Genomic DNA, 12,873 nt, shown 5'->3' on the forward strand with positions numbered 1-12,873 from the left:
AGAGGGAACACCTGGGAGGACCCACACTGCCAATTCACGTGTAGGACTCCCAGCGCACCCCCGAAAATCACGTACCCAGCTCTGACAGCAAAAACACGTGTGAAACTTCCCGCGCACCCCCGAAATACACGTTCCCCTCCAATCGCGTGTAAAAATTCCCGCGCATCCAGGAATACACGTACCCCACTTGCACAGGGCCTATCGCGTGTGAAACTTCCCGCGCACCCCAGGAATACACGTACCCCACTCGCACAGGGCCTATCGCGTGTGAAACATCCTGCGCACCCCAGGAATACACTTACCCCACTTGCACAGGGCCTACCGCGTGTGATACTTTCCGCGCACCCCAGGAATACACTTACCCCACTCGCACAGGGCCTATCGCGTGTGAAACATCCTGCGCACCCCAGGAATACACGTACCCCACTCGCACAGGGCCTATCGCACGTGATACTTTCCTCGCACCCCAGGAATACACGTACCCCACTCGCACAGGGCATTTTCGCGTGTGAAACTTCCTGCGAACCCCTATTATACACGTACCCGCTCCAATCGCATGTGACACTCCCCGTGCAGCGGGGTACATGTATTCAGAGGGGTGCGCGGGGAGTTTTACAGGCATTTTCGTGGTTGGGGGCCTGTGCACCATGTCGTGATTTGTGTGCTGTGCATGGTGCACGGGGAGGGGTTGGGGTCGTAACTGGTGCTGCTGCAGGGTCTCTGCGCCATGGCTGGTTTTGGAAACTAAAATCCATGAATACGCTGTGCGCGGAAATTGATTTTAGTGCACGCGGCTGGTGCAGAAATTCGCACGCGCACATTGTGCGCCAGCCGCATGCGCCACTTGTGCGCTGAATTCTATGAATTACCCTCATAATCTGTTTCACTTTGCAATTGCGTTGCATGAATGTGCACTTTCTTCAGTAATGAGGCTGAAGGGAGGAGGGACCATGGGTAGTTTTATGAATGGAGACATAGAAGTAGTCATCCAATTAGGGTGTACCTGACTGTGATGTGAATCAGGCACAAATTTGATTGGATGAATGCTCTATAGAGGAATGAACAGCAAACCAAAGTACCTAAACAAATCCGAATGTTCACACTACATAAGAAAGAATATTTTCGCTATGCCTTCTTTGTTAACTTTCAGTAAAAATTCAAAAATAGCTTGGTCTCCAGTTAGGCCTTGGATTAAAAATATCAGGAGACCAAGGAGCTGGCAAAAATACATGTGAACTCGCAAAGTGAGTCAAGAGTACCCCAAACAAAGGATGTGTGATCCAACGGTGATCCATTGTGTTACCTCCGATTTTGTCACCTCATATGTGATCGCTGATAGCAACCAAAAGGACTAGGCCCACAATCGAGCAATCAGCCACACTACGTGTGTTTAGTGCTGTACAAGATGTCTAATATACCTGGATTAACACATCATAACAGTGTATGTTAACAAACCTCGTTTTCTGAAATGAAAACAAATGTACCCTCACTCAATAGGTGAATGTAAATACATTAAAATGGTAGAGGGTTGTACTTCAAATGTCTCAACCATTGAGTTGTGTCTTCCTTTAAAAGCCTCCTTTTGCTACTTACCTCTAACATTTGGTGAGGTCTGGTGTGCGCTATGCGGTTTTATTGCCTGTTGACCATGTAAGTGCCACTGAAAAACTGCCTGCACTCGGCCACGTTTCGTATTGCTTCTCCCTTGCCAGGCACTCTGGCAGGCCTGAAGTAGCCTGAAGAGTTAGTCCTGCGAAGAATGAATGGTAGAGGTGTGGCGAGGCATCTTCGGCAGCTAAAGCAGAGGTCAAAGCATTCGAAAGGAACAAGGCACAGGAGAGAACTGTGTGCATGTGTGTGTGTGTGTGTCCTTCAAAAATATAGAAATCTGAAATCATGGTTAACCAGTGCTCTTTATCGGCTACTTTATAGAGATGACTTTATTGTATCCATGGACAGGGTTGTTTTTGGTCAATTTTGCTTGATGCATAAAAGGCTAAAGTAGGCCACTTTTGAAAATAATGTTAATTTACAGATGTTTTATTTGCACTTTTTACAGGATGTAGATACAATATATTTAACACAAGACACCAGAGAATTGAATCTACAAGACTTCAGCCATCTCGACCACAGGTAAACGATGCTTCCTCTTCCACATTGTGGTAAATGCATGCAAGTATCCAAGCTGATTGTATGGGAGTTAACAAGATGCACACACTTCACAGAATTCTTACATAGTCTAGCATTCTCAATAGGGCGTCCCCTTTCCGTGGCCCTCAAACTCACTCCGAACAGGCCATGGTGAAACAGTCTGACAAAAAATGACACGGCAGATGCATAAAACATGGGGGAAAATAATGACTTCCTGAAGGGAGGGGCTCGTGCCTTTTCAAAATGAAAAAACTACAATCCTGTAACCAGAGCTATGCAAATCAGAAGATGAATGATTCTTCTTTAATTATGCACTGTAGTGACAAGATAATTAGAATTCCATTCCCTTTAAATTGAAGACGGATTGGCTCCGTTGGGGTATGGCAGAGAAAGAATGAACACCAAGCTGCGAGCCCTGGGTTTGCAAATGGCTTCCGCGTCTGCATTGTCCCACAGAAGCCACAGGGAACGTATACCCGGGAGAGCGGGCAGCCTATTCATTTCAGAAGACTGCCTAGGAAGCGCGTGGGCTTGACTAATTTAGATGGGCGGAGGAGGCAAGCCCATCCTGTAAAACACAGCGCGAAATAATGGCCATTCCTCGCCTATTAGGCTATCCTTAGGAATGCTAATGCCTAGACGGGGAAAGGAGCATGACCCATCTGCTGTCGAGGCTTTCATTCGGATACATCGCCCCATGCAACAGGGTTTTCTGCCAATTGTTTTTTTTTTACTAGCATATGGTTTAGTATTATGTCATTGGGTGTGGTGTTGGATACTCTGTTTTTTCATATTGGTTTTATGATTAAATATGGATATCATTTTAGCCCTACTTTTTAAAGACATGAAGCATTAATAACGTTATATGTTTATACTTTTTCACAGAACAAGTCATTTATATGTATCAGTGAAGTGTGTCGTTTTGCTTTCCCTTGCCCGCACCCTTTAGTGAGGGGATTTTTTGTGTTTATACCTTGCATCACCCGGACAGAGTCGCCCACGGACCTGGTCCCTCGGTTTAGTTTTAAGAAATTCGTTCGGATACTGCGGCAATTGTGCCTTTAACTGTCGGAGTAATTGTGTAGATACATTTTGCGCAGTCAAAAATATTTCTGACACATTTTCTCTTTTACTGAAAAGGGAGGATTTCTGTTTTTTTTGCGTAGAACTAAAATGATTTATTTTGCTTTCGAATCTGTTTTTAGTGCAATGTGTGAAACAGTATGCGACTGCAAAAATGGCTCTTTTTTTCGCCATATATATTTGTGTACATTACATACGTTTTTCTCGCCGTTTCAGGTTTTCTAAATGGCACCAATCCTCCCAACATCATTTTGCTTTTCCTGCTCTTTTCACCAAGCCTGCCCCCGTAGAACGTCTCCCGCGGTGTAAAATCAGCGTGTTGGCTCTGATTCACATGCTCAGTATAATGCCTTAGGATTGCCCGCTTCTTTGGAACTTTTTCAAAAACGTTTTGGACTGGTCTTTCCCATGGTGAAGAAAGTACACATTTGTCAAATGAAGTTTTATGAAAAGGCCAGTTGATGTATTGATTGTTGCTTTACACTTACTAATCATGGAAACATTCAGCGACCCTGTAGCAAGAAGTAGAACATGGCCATGCCTCCCTGTTGGCTGTAGACGGGCTTGAATGTTAATGGTTCAGGGAGCCAACAGTGGGATATGAGTCGACAGTGAATTTCCAGCTTGGAGAAACGTCATCTTCATGTAGAATGGGTCAGCAGAGATGTATGCCTAAGTCTAAAGGCAAGTGCATTGTTTTAGAAAATTGAGAGCGATTAATTAAGCGTTATTGACCTCTTCCAAAGGCATTATGAATGCAGAAAACTAAAAGGTATGAGCACAGCAAAGGCTTTTAATGAGGTTTACAGACTTATAATGCCTACCTCGATTGCCTCTTGGAATTCTAGAGGACACGCTCATCTATTAAGCAATACTGTGGTTACAGACTTATCATCCTTTGAGTTGATTTTGTTGCAAGAAACATGGGCAACATCAGATTTTACCTGGGAAGATTATGGCATCTGGCAATTAAATGCCAATAAAGGATTGAAAGGGAGGCCCATGGGAGGTTTGTTGACTGCTTGTAAACACACGCTTGAATCTAGAAATGTCGAGACATGGTTGAACTTGAAATTTTTTCTTGCAGTAACTTGTACAATCAAAGTAGGAAGCAGTCTGTTCGATATGTGTATTATAAACATATATTGGAATCTGCTGAAATTTGGTATGTCTCAGCTAACTAAAGAACTATCAGAGGTTACTGCCAAAATTGATGCATGGCGTGAAGTGAAAGTCAATGGATTGATTATGATGGCTGGCGACTTAAATGCAGATTGCAATATTGATAACAACGAAATTGATTCACTGATGTGTACTATAGATGTGGCTTCTAAGCAACCCAAAATTTGGAATGATAATGCAAAACTGAGGGGGGCTATTTGGATGAACTTTGCTGAGGTCATGGGACTAGTGCTACTACCAAACCACACTCAAACCTGGAATGCGAGAGGGCAAAGTTCAATAGTAGATTATTTTTTTGTCTCCTATGGTTTGGATGCATACATATCTAATTTAAAGGTAGAAGTAATGATAACCAGCGATCATAATCTCTTGTCGACTTACATAATGCACACCAATAAACCGGATGATGATGTATTTAGAATCCTGGCTTGATTGTTAATGCAAATGGTTCTCGGATACGTTGGTTGTATACTAACACTAAGAGATTTACATCTGTCCTACTAAAACATCAAAAGAATATGTCTTACGAAGAATGTCAACATTATTATACACCAGCCTCCTTCTCAAACTATATTAGTAATGTGGCAATCTTGGCATGTGATAAGAAGAAATTGATAAAGACTTCCTCTAACCACGCACATTCCTTTAACCTTGATATTCTAACACGTAAACAACAGCTAAAACGAGACATACGAGATATTATAAAAACAACAGAAATTGGAAGTGAAAGAGAGAAAATTGTAAGAACCACTAAACAGCATTACAAGAACTGGCTAATAGCGTAGCAAGAGACCAAACGGATGGAGAAAATATGTTAGCGGCTTTAAAAGGAAAAGACATTTCTACCTTTTGGCAGATAATGGGACCCGGTTCTTGCAAAAAGAGATATTACTGACTTCGATCAGCGAACGAAATTGGAAATCCCACTTTGTAAAAATGTATGGCGATGTCAATTATGATGTCAGAAAAGCTCGTACAATAAAATCCACGTGGACACTGGATATATCTTCGAAAAATATTACGAAAATTATTATTAAATCAAAAAAATCGGCAGCACCGGGTCCTAACAACTTATCTAACCAAATATTAAAAATAAATCCACTGTTATGGGGCGACATCTTGCATGTGTTGTTTAACAATATTCTTGGAACAAATCAAATACCGAACTCATGAAGATTGGCGATATTGATTCCTATTTTTAAACATGGTCCTAGATATGCCCCTGGAAGCTACAGACCAATAGCAATCTCTGATCCTGAATATAACATTTTTACATCCATTGTTTTGAAAGAACTAGATGCTTGGGCTACTAGTAACAATATATTGGATGCTAAACAAATAGGATTTAGAAAGAATGTAGGTACGGACTGTGGAGGCCTGATTTTAAAAAGCCTCCAATCAAAAACGGCTAAGAACTCGGGCTATGTAATATTTGTGGCCTCAGTGGACCTTTCTAAAGCGTTCGATCTTGTTGACAGGCATATTATATGGTCAATCCTTATAGATCTTTCAATTCCTAAACATTTGTTAGAGATGATTATTGAGTTATACACTAACACCAAGATTAAGGTAAGACTCAACTCTGCAGGGCGCCTCTCTTCCGAAATACCTATACCTAATGGGCTGAGACAAGGCTGTAATTTAGCCGCCATTTTATTTAACTTATATGTCTCTAACGCTGCCAAAGCAATATCGGGTAAAGGTTTGGTTCCACCAAAACTAGGTGAAACGGCAATAGAGTGGGTAGCATATGCTGATGATTTTTTATTACTAGATCGGACTAAAATCGGTCTGCAAATATTGATCAATGCTTTTGTGTTATTTACTGCTGGCTTACACCTAAAAATTAACGCAGAGAAAACTATTATTATAAGAATGGGAAAACCTAATAAAAAACAATCTTCCTCAACATGGTTTTGTGAGGGGAAACAATTAAAAAGTCAACCGGTTCTGAAATATCTAGGATACCATTTTATAGCAAATAGTATGATGCCAATAATCAAAAAACAGTTAGAAGTTAAAGCAGAAATAATAAAGCGTCAGATGTCGAAAATTGACACCAAATTTGGCAGATTCACTGCAACACCATTGAAACGCTTTTATACTATTTCGGGCATCCCTAAACTTACATATGGTTTAGAATTTTATGAACTTGAAAGCTCTGATTTTATGAAAAAAATTGAAAGAGATATGTGGAAAGGTGTGTTATTTTTCATCCCTAAAGGCGTTCCCATTCACGCGATTAGATATGAATTTGGTCTGCAATCCTTACATTCAATTATTATATGGAGAAAAATGTTGTTATGGAGGAAATGTTTGATGAATGATTCCTCATCTCTATATACGATTACAGCAAAAGATCGATCTAACCCTTTTTGTGTGAATTTAAAATCTGTAATTGATGAGTCACTATTGAATATAGGAGTAGGAGATGTTGATAAATAAACCGCAAAAAGTGAAACTTATACTTCAAAGTAATGATTGTCAAAAGACTTTGGACTCGGTCCAGCAATCTAAAACCCTTAATCAGATACTCTTTTTGGAAATTTTATCCCGTTCTTGAGAATTATTTAGTGAAATACCCTTCTCGGAATTTTAGAAACTTGTTTATGAGTTTCCGTTTTGATAACTTAAAAACAAATTATATTTTAAAAAGATGGAACCTATTGAACGGCGAATGTATGTGGTGTAAATACTGTAAGGTAGAAAGGACCGAAGAAACTTTGAAGCACATACTACTACAATGTCCAGCTCTTTTAAAATAAAGGATTTTATATTTCGAACAATTTGTTATGTATCTTCATGCAGTTGATACAGAATCTTTATGGTATCAAATCAGACATAACACATCGATTGTATTAAAATTGAGAATTTGGGCGTTTTAAAAAAATTTCTGTGATTCATCTTAAATTATTATAATGAATTTCATCTTATGTTCAAACCTTATATATAAATAAGAAATATCGGTTTAAACAAACTGACATATTTTGGGAATTTTAAGAATTCTTTTAAGGTTTACAGGACCGACTTTATATGAATTGTTTCTGATCCGCTTCGTAATTATTATGGTTTTCATGAGTTAATTGTTATTTGTTTGTTTTTATCTTGTGATCTTAAATTGTGAAATTTTATCTGAAGGTGTTTATAATGTCTGTTTGTTTCAACTATGTATCAAATGTATGATATGTTTTTTATTTGATTCTGAAATGTAGTTTCCTTTTTTGTATTGATGTTCTATTTTGTAAAGGTTTATATAAACCATAAACAAATAAATAAATAATAATAATAATGCCTACTATGGCCTGTGGACTGTTTCTATAATGCTTTTATGTACCGATTTGGGGATTATTAATGACATAAGTAAGCAGTGGCTGGTAGGAAGTGGAATCTTTGTGGGTGGTTTAGGAGAATCGTCTGAGAGGATGAAGCATGTTAAGTTGGCAAACCAGGCTGAAAGATGCCAGGTGCTGAGGAGGCTGCCTGAGATGGCTACCATCACTGTAAGTCCTATTCTGCTTCTGCTAGGTGGAGCCCAGGCAAGGATTTCAGCAGCAGCAGGGGTGGGGAGTCAAGGCCCTGAATGGCATCTGTCACATCTGTCAGCAACTTGGAGTGGAGGAGAGGAGCATCAGAGTATGAGCCTGAGAAGTTGAAGTCCCAGTCCACAAATACCAGCAGTGCCCTGGGTGAATATGGGGCAGGGTCACCGGCAGGGCCAGTCCCCCTTGAAGTCCCAGGCTGCACATATCATCTAATTTGATTTATATAGCACTGTATAAAAGTAGCACAGTACAACGTAATTAAAACAAATTGAAAATCACAGATTAACGAGTAAGCAAGTTGGTTTTTAGGCATGAACGATAAACAGGACAGGATGACAGTGACCGAAGAGAGAGTGAAAGCGTGTTCTAGTGTTTTGGGGGCAAGATGGAGAAAGAGCAGAAACAGGAATTGGTACAATGGGGTCGAGGAACAGTTAGAAGAAATAGAGTTTGAGAGCAAAGTGGATGAGATGGTATGTAAAAAGAGATGAAATCGTTATTTATAACGCGCTTAATACCCCGAGGTTTCTAAGCGCGGACCGAACCTGTGTTTCTCCATGTCGTCTTGCTTCCAAGGCAAGCATGTTGCCCCTTAGCTATCCTCCCTAGCTGAGAGAGGAAAGATAAGGGGGAGCAAGATCATGAAGACATTTAAAAACCAAACAGAAAAAGTTAAATAGCAAGAAGCGTGTCTCAAAGGGGGAGCCAATGAAGCAAGGCAAGAGCATCAGCAACAGAATCACGAGAGGATAAGGAGAGAAGGAGGCATACAGCTGAGTTATAGATGGAACGAAGAGGAGAGAGAAGAGCAGTAGAAGACCTAGGAGAAGAACAGTAGAACTGTTAAGAAAAAATTAAAGAAACAAGAATCTTAGTAGCAGTAAAAGAAAGAAAGAGTCAAGCCTTGCGAACATTAAAACGCTGGAACAGAGAGGCACGGGAAAGAGCAGAAATATGAATAGAGAAAGAAAGAGACGAGTCAAGAATAACTGAGATTCTGGGGAGAGAAGATGGGGAAAGGAAATAAGAGGAGGTGGCAGCGGAGAAGACACAGTCATGGCAGGGAAGAAAAGAACTTCAGTATTGTAGGGATTTAGCTGAAGAAAGTGGGCTAACATCCAAGACACAAGTTCAAGAAGGTAATTAATGAGTGTTTGGAGAGAGAGAATGAAGAGAAGAAAAGAAAGAGCTGTGTATCATCAGCATAGAGATGGTGAAAAAGAAGAGAGGCATGAGGAATAGTGAACGGCGCAGGTGAACACTTGAGCAGGACCAGTAGGGATGGCACAATGGCGCTGCTGCGATGAGAGGCAGCCCCATGCTGTGTGACTTGCCTGCAAAGCAGATGCTATGGGGAGAACGTTAAGGGAGTGCAGCTGTCCGTGAACCTCAGGGCAACACCGGTTCGTATAGCTTAGGAACTAGCCAAAGGTCACTCTCCCTCACCGTTCTGAGGGTTATAACATAGAAGAAGCACAATGTGCAGGCGAATATTAAAAAAGAATGAACACTGGTTGGCCCAAGACAGAGTGAACATTATTTGGATACATAATGTTTAATTGGGTTCTACGTGTCTAACAAGCCTACTCATACGTCCCGTTCTCTTTCCTCCAACCTTGTGGGCATCCCCCAACATGGGGATGGTACAGGAAACTTTGCCAGCAAAAAATGAAGCTTCCCCTTTAAATTTAGTATAGTGCACAGAGGCCCAGCCTCGGGTGTGGGAACGCCCCGCCAAGGCCTTGGCCTCCGGTCCTTCACCCCAGTGCCTTTTTCCGCATGGACGGTGTCGGACCTGGCAGCCAGTTCATAGACTTTTCTAGCTTTCGCTTGCTCCCCGTTTTGTTTTTTCAATCTTATTTATCTTCCCTTTGGGGCCTCGCCTCCCCCGGTGTATGTCGGCCACAGGAGGATACATGAGATATGCCTCATGTGACCGCCCATTCCTGGCCTCGGACCCCCATGCACTCTGTCTTGAGTGTTTGGGGCCTGACCACCACTGGGTTGCATGTTCGACTTGCAGCGAACTCGGTCGCGGGGCATTGAAGATTCAGTTGTCGTGGCGGAGGGAAATCTTCCACACTCTCCCCTCCCACCCCACCTAAGGACTTCGTCTGCATGACCTCATGTCAAGACAAGGTGTAGGTCCTCTGTTCAGCACGGCTCCACAGAGCAGCGACTACTTCTCCGGGGTTCCCACGGATCAGGGTTCCTTGGATTCGGGTTCTGGCAGACCCTGGTCCTCCAAGGCTACCGGCTCCCAAACCTAGGGAACTGGGGGCTCTTCCGTGCGCTCCGGGGACAGACCTTAGGCTGTCCCCAGAAGGGCGATCCAGTTTGTCCTTTTCTTCAACCCCAGGGGGTAAGGGATCTTCGAGTGCTACCTCCAAGAGTCTGTCCTTGGCACGATCCAGCACATCTACCGGCACAGGTGCCGAGGGCGTCCAGCGTACCGGAACTCGCTCTGAGGTCATGAGTCAGCGTGTTACAACTACCGGCCGGCTGAGGGTACACAACCTAAGCTGTATATTTCCTTGTCTGAGGCCTTGCGTGGCTCAGGGCCTTCACGCCCTCCTGCCCCGGTCATGGCGCAAGGTTTCAAAATGGCGCAGAGGCATGTGGTGGAGCCTGCCAGGCTGGCAGCCATCTTGGATCCAACACAGGGCCTATCCATGCTTTCGCTCATCTAATGGGCTTTGCAAGATTATCCCAGTCACCTTCCCTCTAGAAGCGGCAGCGGATTGTACGGTAAAGGCATCTGGTCTCTTCAAGGATATATCTACCCATCACAGCCTTACAGCTACATGCCCCAGGTGCCCCTGCGCTTTGACCAGGAGCGGAGGCTCAGTGCCTCTGAGGGCTGGGACCCTAGGGATCCGGTGGCTTGTGAAGACCCTTCTTCGAGCGCTTCCTCTTCCTCATGCGTTCCCCTCAGATGAAGGGGCTCCTGAAGGATATTGTGAAGGAGGTCATCCCGCAAGTGGCGCCTCCCCACACCCCTCATCTGGGTACACTTCCTGTTTCTCCAGCGCTACCGGATCCCCCCGGTCCAGGCCCTACCGGTTGTTCAGACCCCTTGTCCTCCCGTACCACCAACGCCTCCCCCGCAACAGCCGTTGGACCTGTCTGTCGTGCCGGACTTGGGAAAGAACCCTGTTGGCACCTGTGTCCCAGGGCCCAGACTCCCCTCGATCTGTGGGGGCGGCGATGACCAAGATGAGGAAGATGAACCCCTGCATCCATTCAGGCTTTTCATGACCGTCTTCAGGGACTGGAAGAGTTCTTGGGGGTCCCCTCTGTCTGAGGAAGACCCCAGGAGTCGGGAGTGCTAGCAGATGACTTGGGTAAAAACACCACAATCCGGTTTGCCATCCCTCTCCAAAAGGATGTCCTGCAGCAGGCGGAAAAAGTCTGGGAGAAGCCCAGGGCCAACGCCCAGATGAACAAGAAGTTGGAACGCAGGTTGTGAGAAACCTGAAGGTGTCTGCTTGACTAGTCCCCAGGGATCTGTCATCCAGGACACGGCCATCGCTATTGGATCCAGTTCCTGGGGGTGGACTAGTGTGGGAGGATCACCTGGATGTGGGGGTCTTCGGGGAGTGGAAGCGGGACACCGACGGGTGAGACACGGTATCTCCCTTCTTAGAACACCTTTTCCCCATCCTACCCCGTAGGATACTCGGACACTGTACCCGCCCACCCTTTTCCCACAAGAACACTTTCTTACACCACGAAAGACAACGGACTAACACTAGAGGCGTTTACCTGACATGTCCCAACACAAGGGTCAGACAAAGTCAGGCAATTGACCAGAACCACCCACATCTGATGGCCCTTTCCCTTCCCCACAGGGATAAAAGGTGGAGCATGAGAGCACACTATGAGCAAGGCTAACCGCACAACGAGACTGCCATCACAGGACGGCAGTTCAAGAGCAGGAGAAAGGCGGTGAGAACCGAAGGGCCGACGAGGAGAGAAGCGACCTTGCCCTTTCCAACCCAGACCCACGGTTAGGTAAGAATGAGTGCAGTCACACTGTGTGAGACTACACAAGACTTATCTGCTGTATTATGTAACTCACCTTTTGGTATAGGTCTGTACTACACAAGTTGGTAGTGTGACTGAGCAGCCAGGCCTGTCTCAACAGGGGTCAATGTGAGCTTTAGCGCTGTACAATCGAAATCCATAAATACAAGTAGCCAAGTAACACTTACGCTCATGGTTTCAGTTATCAATATTTATTTAACATCAGTTTTAAATAAGCATTCTTTAAAAAGGCTAAAGATTGCAATAATACGAATAAAACTTTGAAGTTACTTTTCAGAATCAAACAAGTCAGTGAATAATATTTGGATATGCTTCATATACTTCTCCTACACCCGAAGGTGACTTCAATCACAAGGATATTATTTGCATTTATATATTACACTAGCATACTTTGCAGATTTCGAGTTTGTAGAAAGGAAAGGTTAAGGGAAGCAAAAAGGTTAGAACAGTTTCTCAGCAAATCTGAGAACAGCTAAATCCTCCAATGAAGTATAGAAAATCCTTTCCCAGCAGTAAAAGTGTGTAACAAGCCACAACCTATGGGTGAGAAGCAATACCAAAGTCAATGGATTAAGAAGAGTGCCTTTAGGGAGCCAGGACAGCCAAATCCATTTGGATACAGTCTATGGATCTGATGCACTTCCTGGATAAAAGTCTTGCACAATGTTTAGAGAGTTCAGAAAAATCACTTGTTGGGCCACAAGCTGTTAAGCCTGTGAAAAAGGGAGCTGAAGTCAAGTCAGAAAGTAAGTAGGTGCAAGTCTCAAGTGAAACAGCACTACTTAAGGCAAGAAGGTAAGTACCCCCAAGCCCAAACAGTACCTCAGATTAGAAGAGAATGTGGTCCAGCTGTATTCCATCTGGCTAC

The 12,873-nt window shown here is 43.6% G+C and overlaps 1 protein-coding gene across 1 annotated transcript in view; it reads left to right on the forward strand.

Annotated features, from left to right (window-relative positions):
• Window positions 1-12,873, forward strand: part of CARMIL1 (capping protein regulator and myosin 1 linker 1) — a 1,545,633-nt gene that overhangs the window by 763,801 nt on the left and 768,959 nt on the right. The window contains exon 8 of the mRNA XM_069613644.1: window positions 2,060-2,133. Coding sequence (XP_069469745.1) covers window positions 2,060-2,133 — 74 coding nt within the window. The remainder of the gene's footprint in view (window positions 1-2,059; window positions 2,134-12,873) is intronic.

The sequence above is a fragment of the Ambystoma mexicanum genome, chromosome 5p (genome assembly GCF_040938575.1).
Source record: "Ambystoma mexicanum isolate Mex_15411 chromosome 5p, UKY_AmexF1_1, whole genome shotgun sequence".
Lineage (NCBI taxonomy): Eukaryota > Metazoa > Chordata > Amphibia > Caudata > Ambystomatidae > Ambystoma > Ambystoma mexicanum.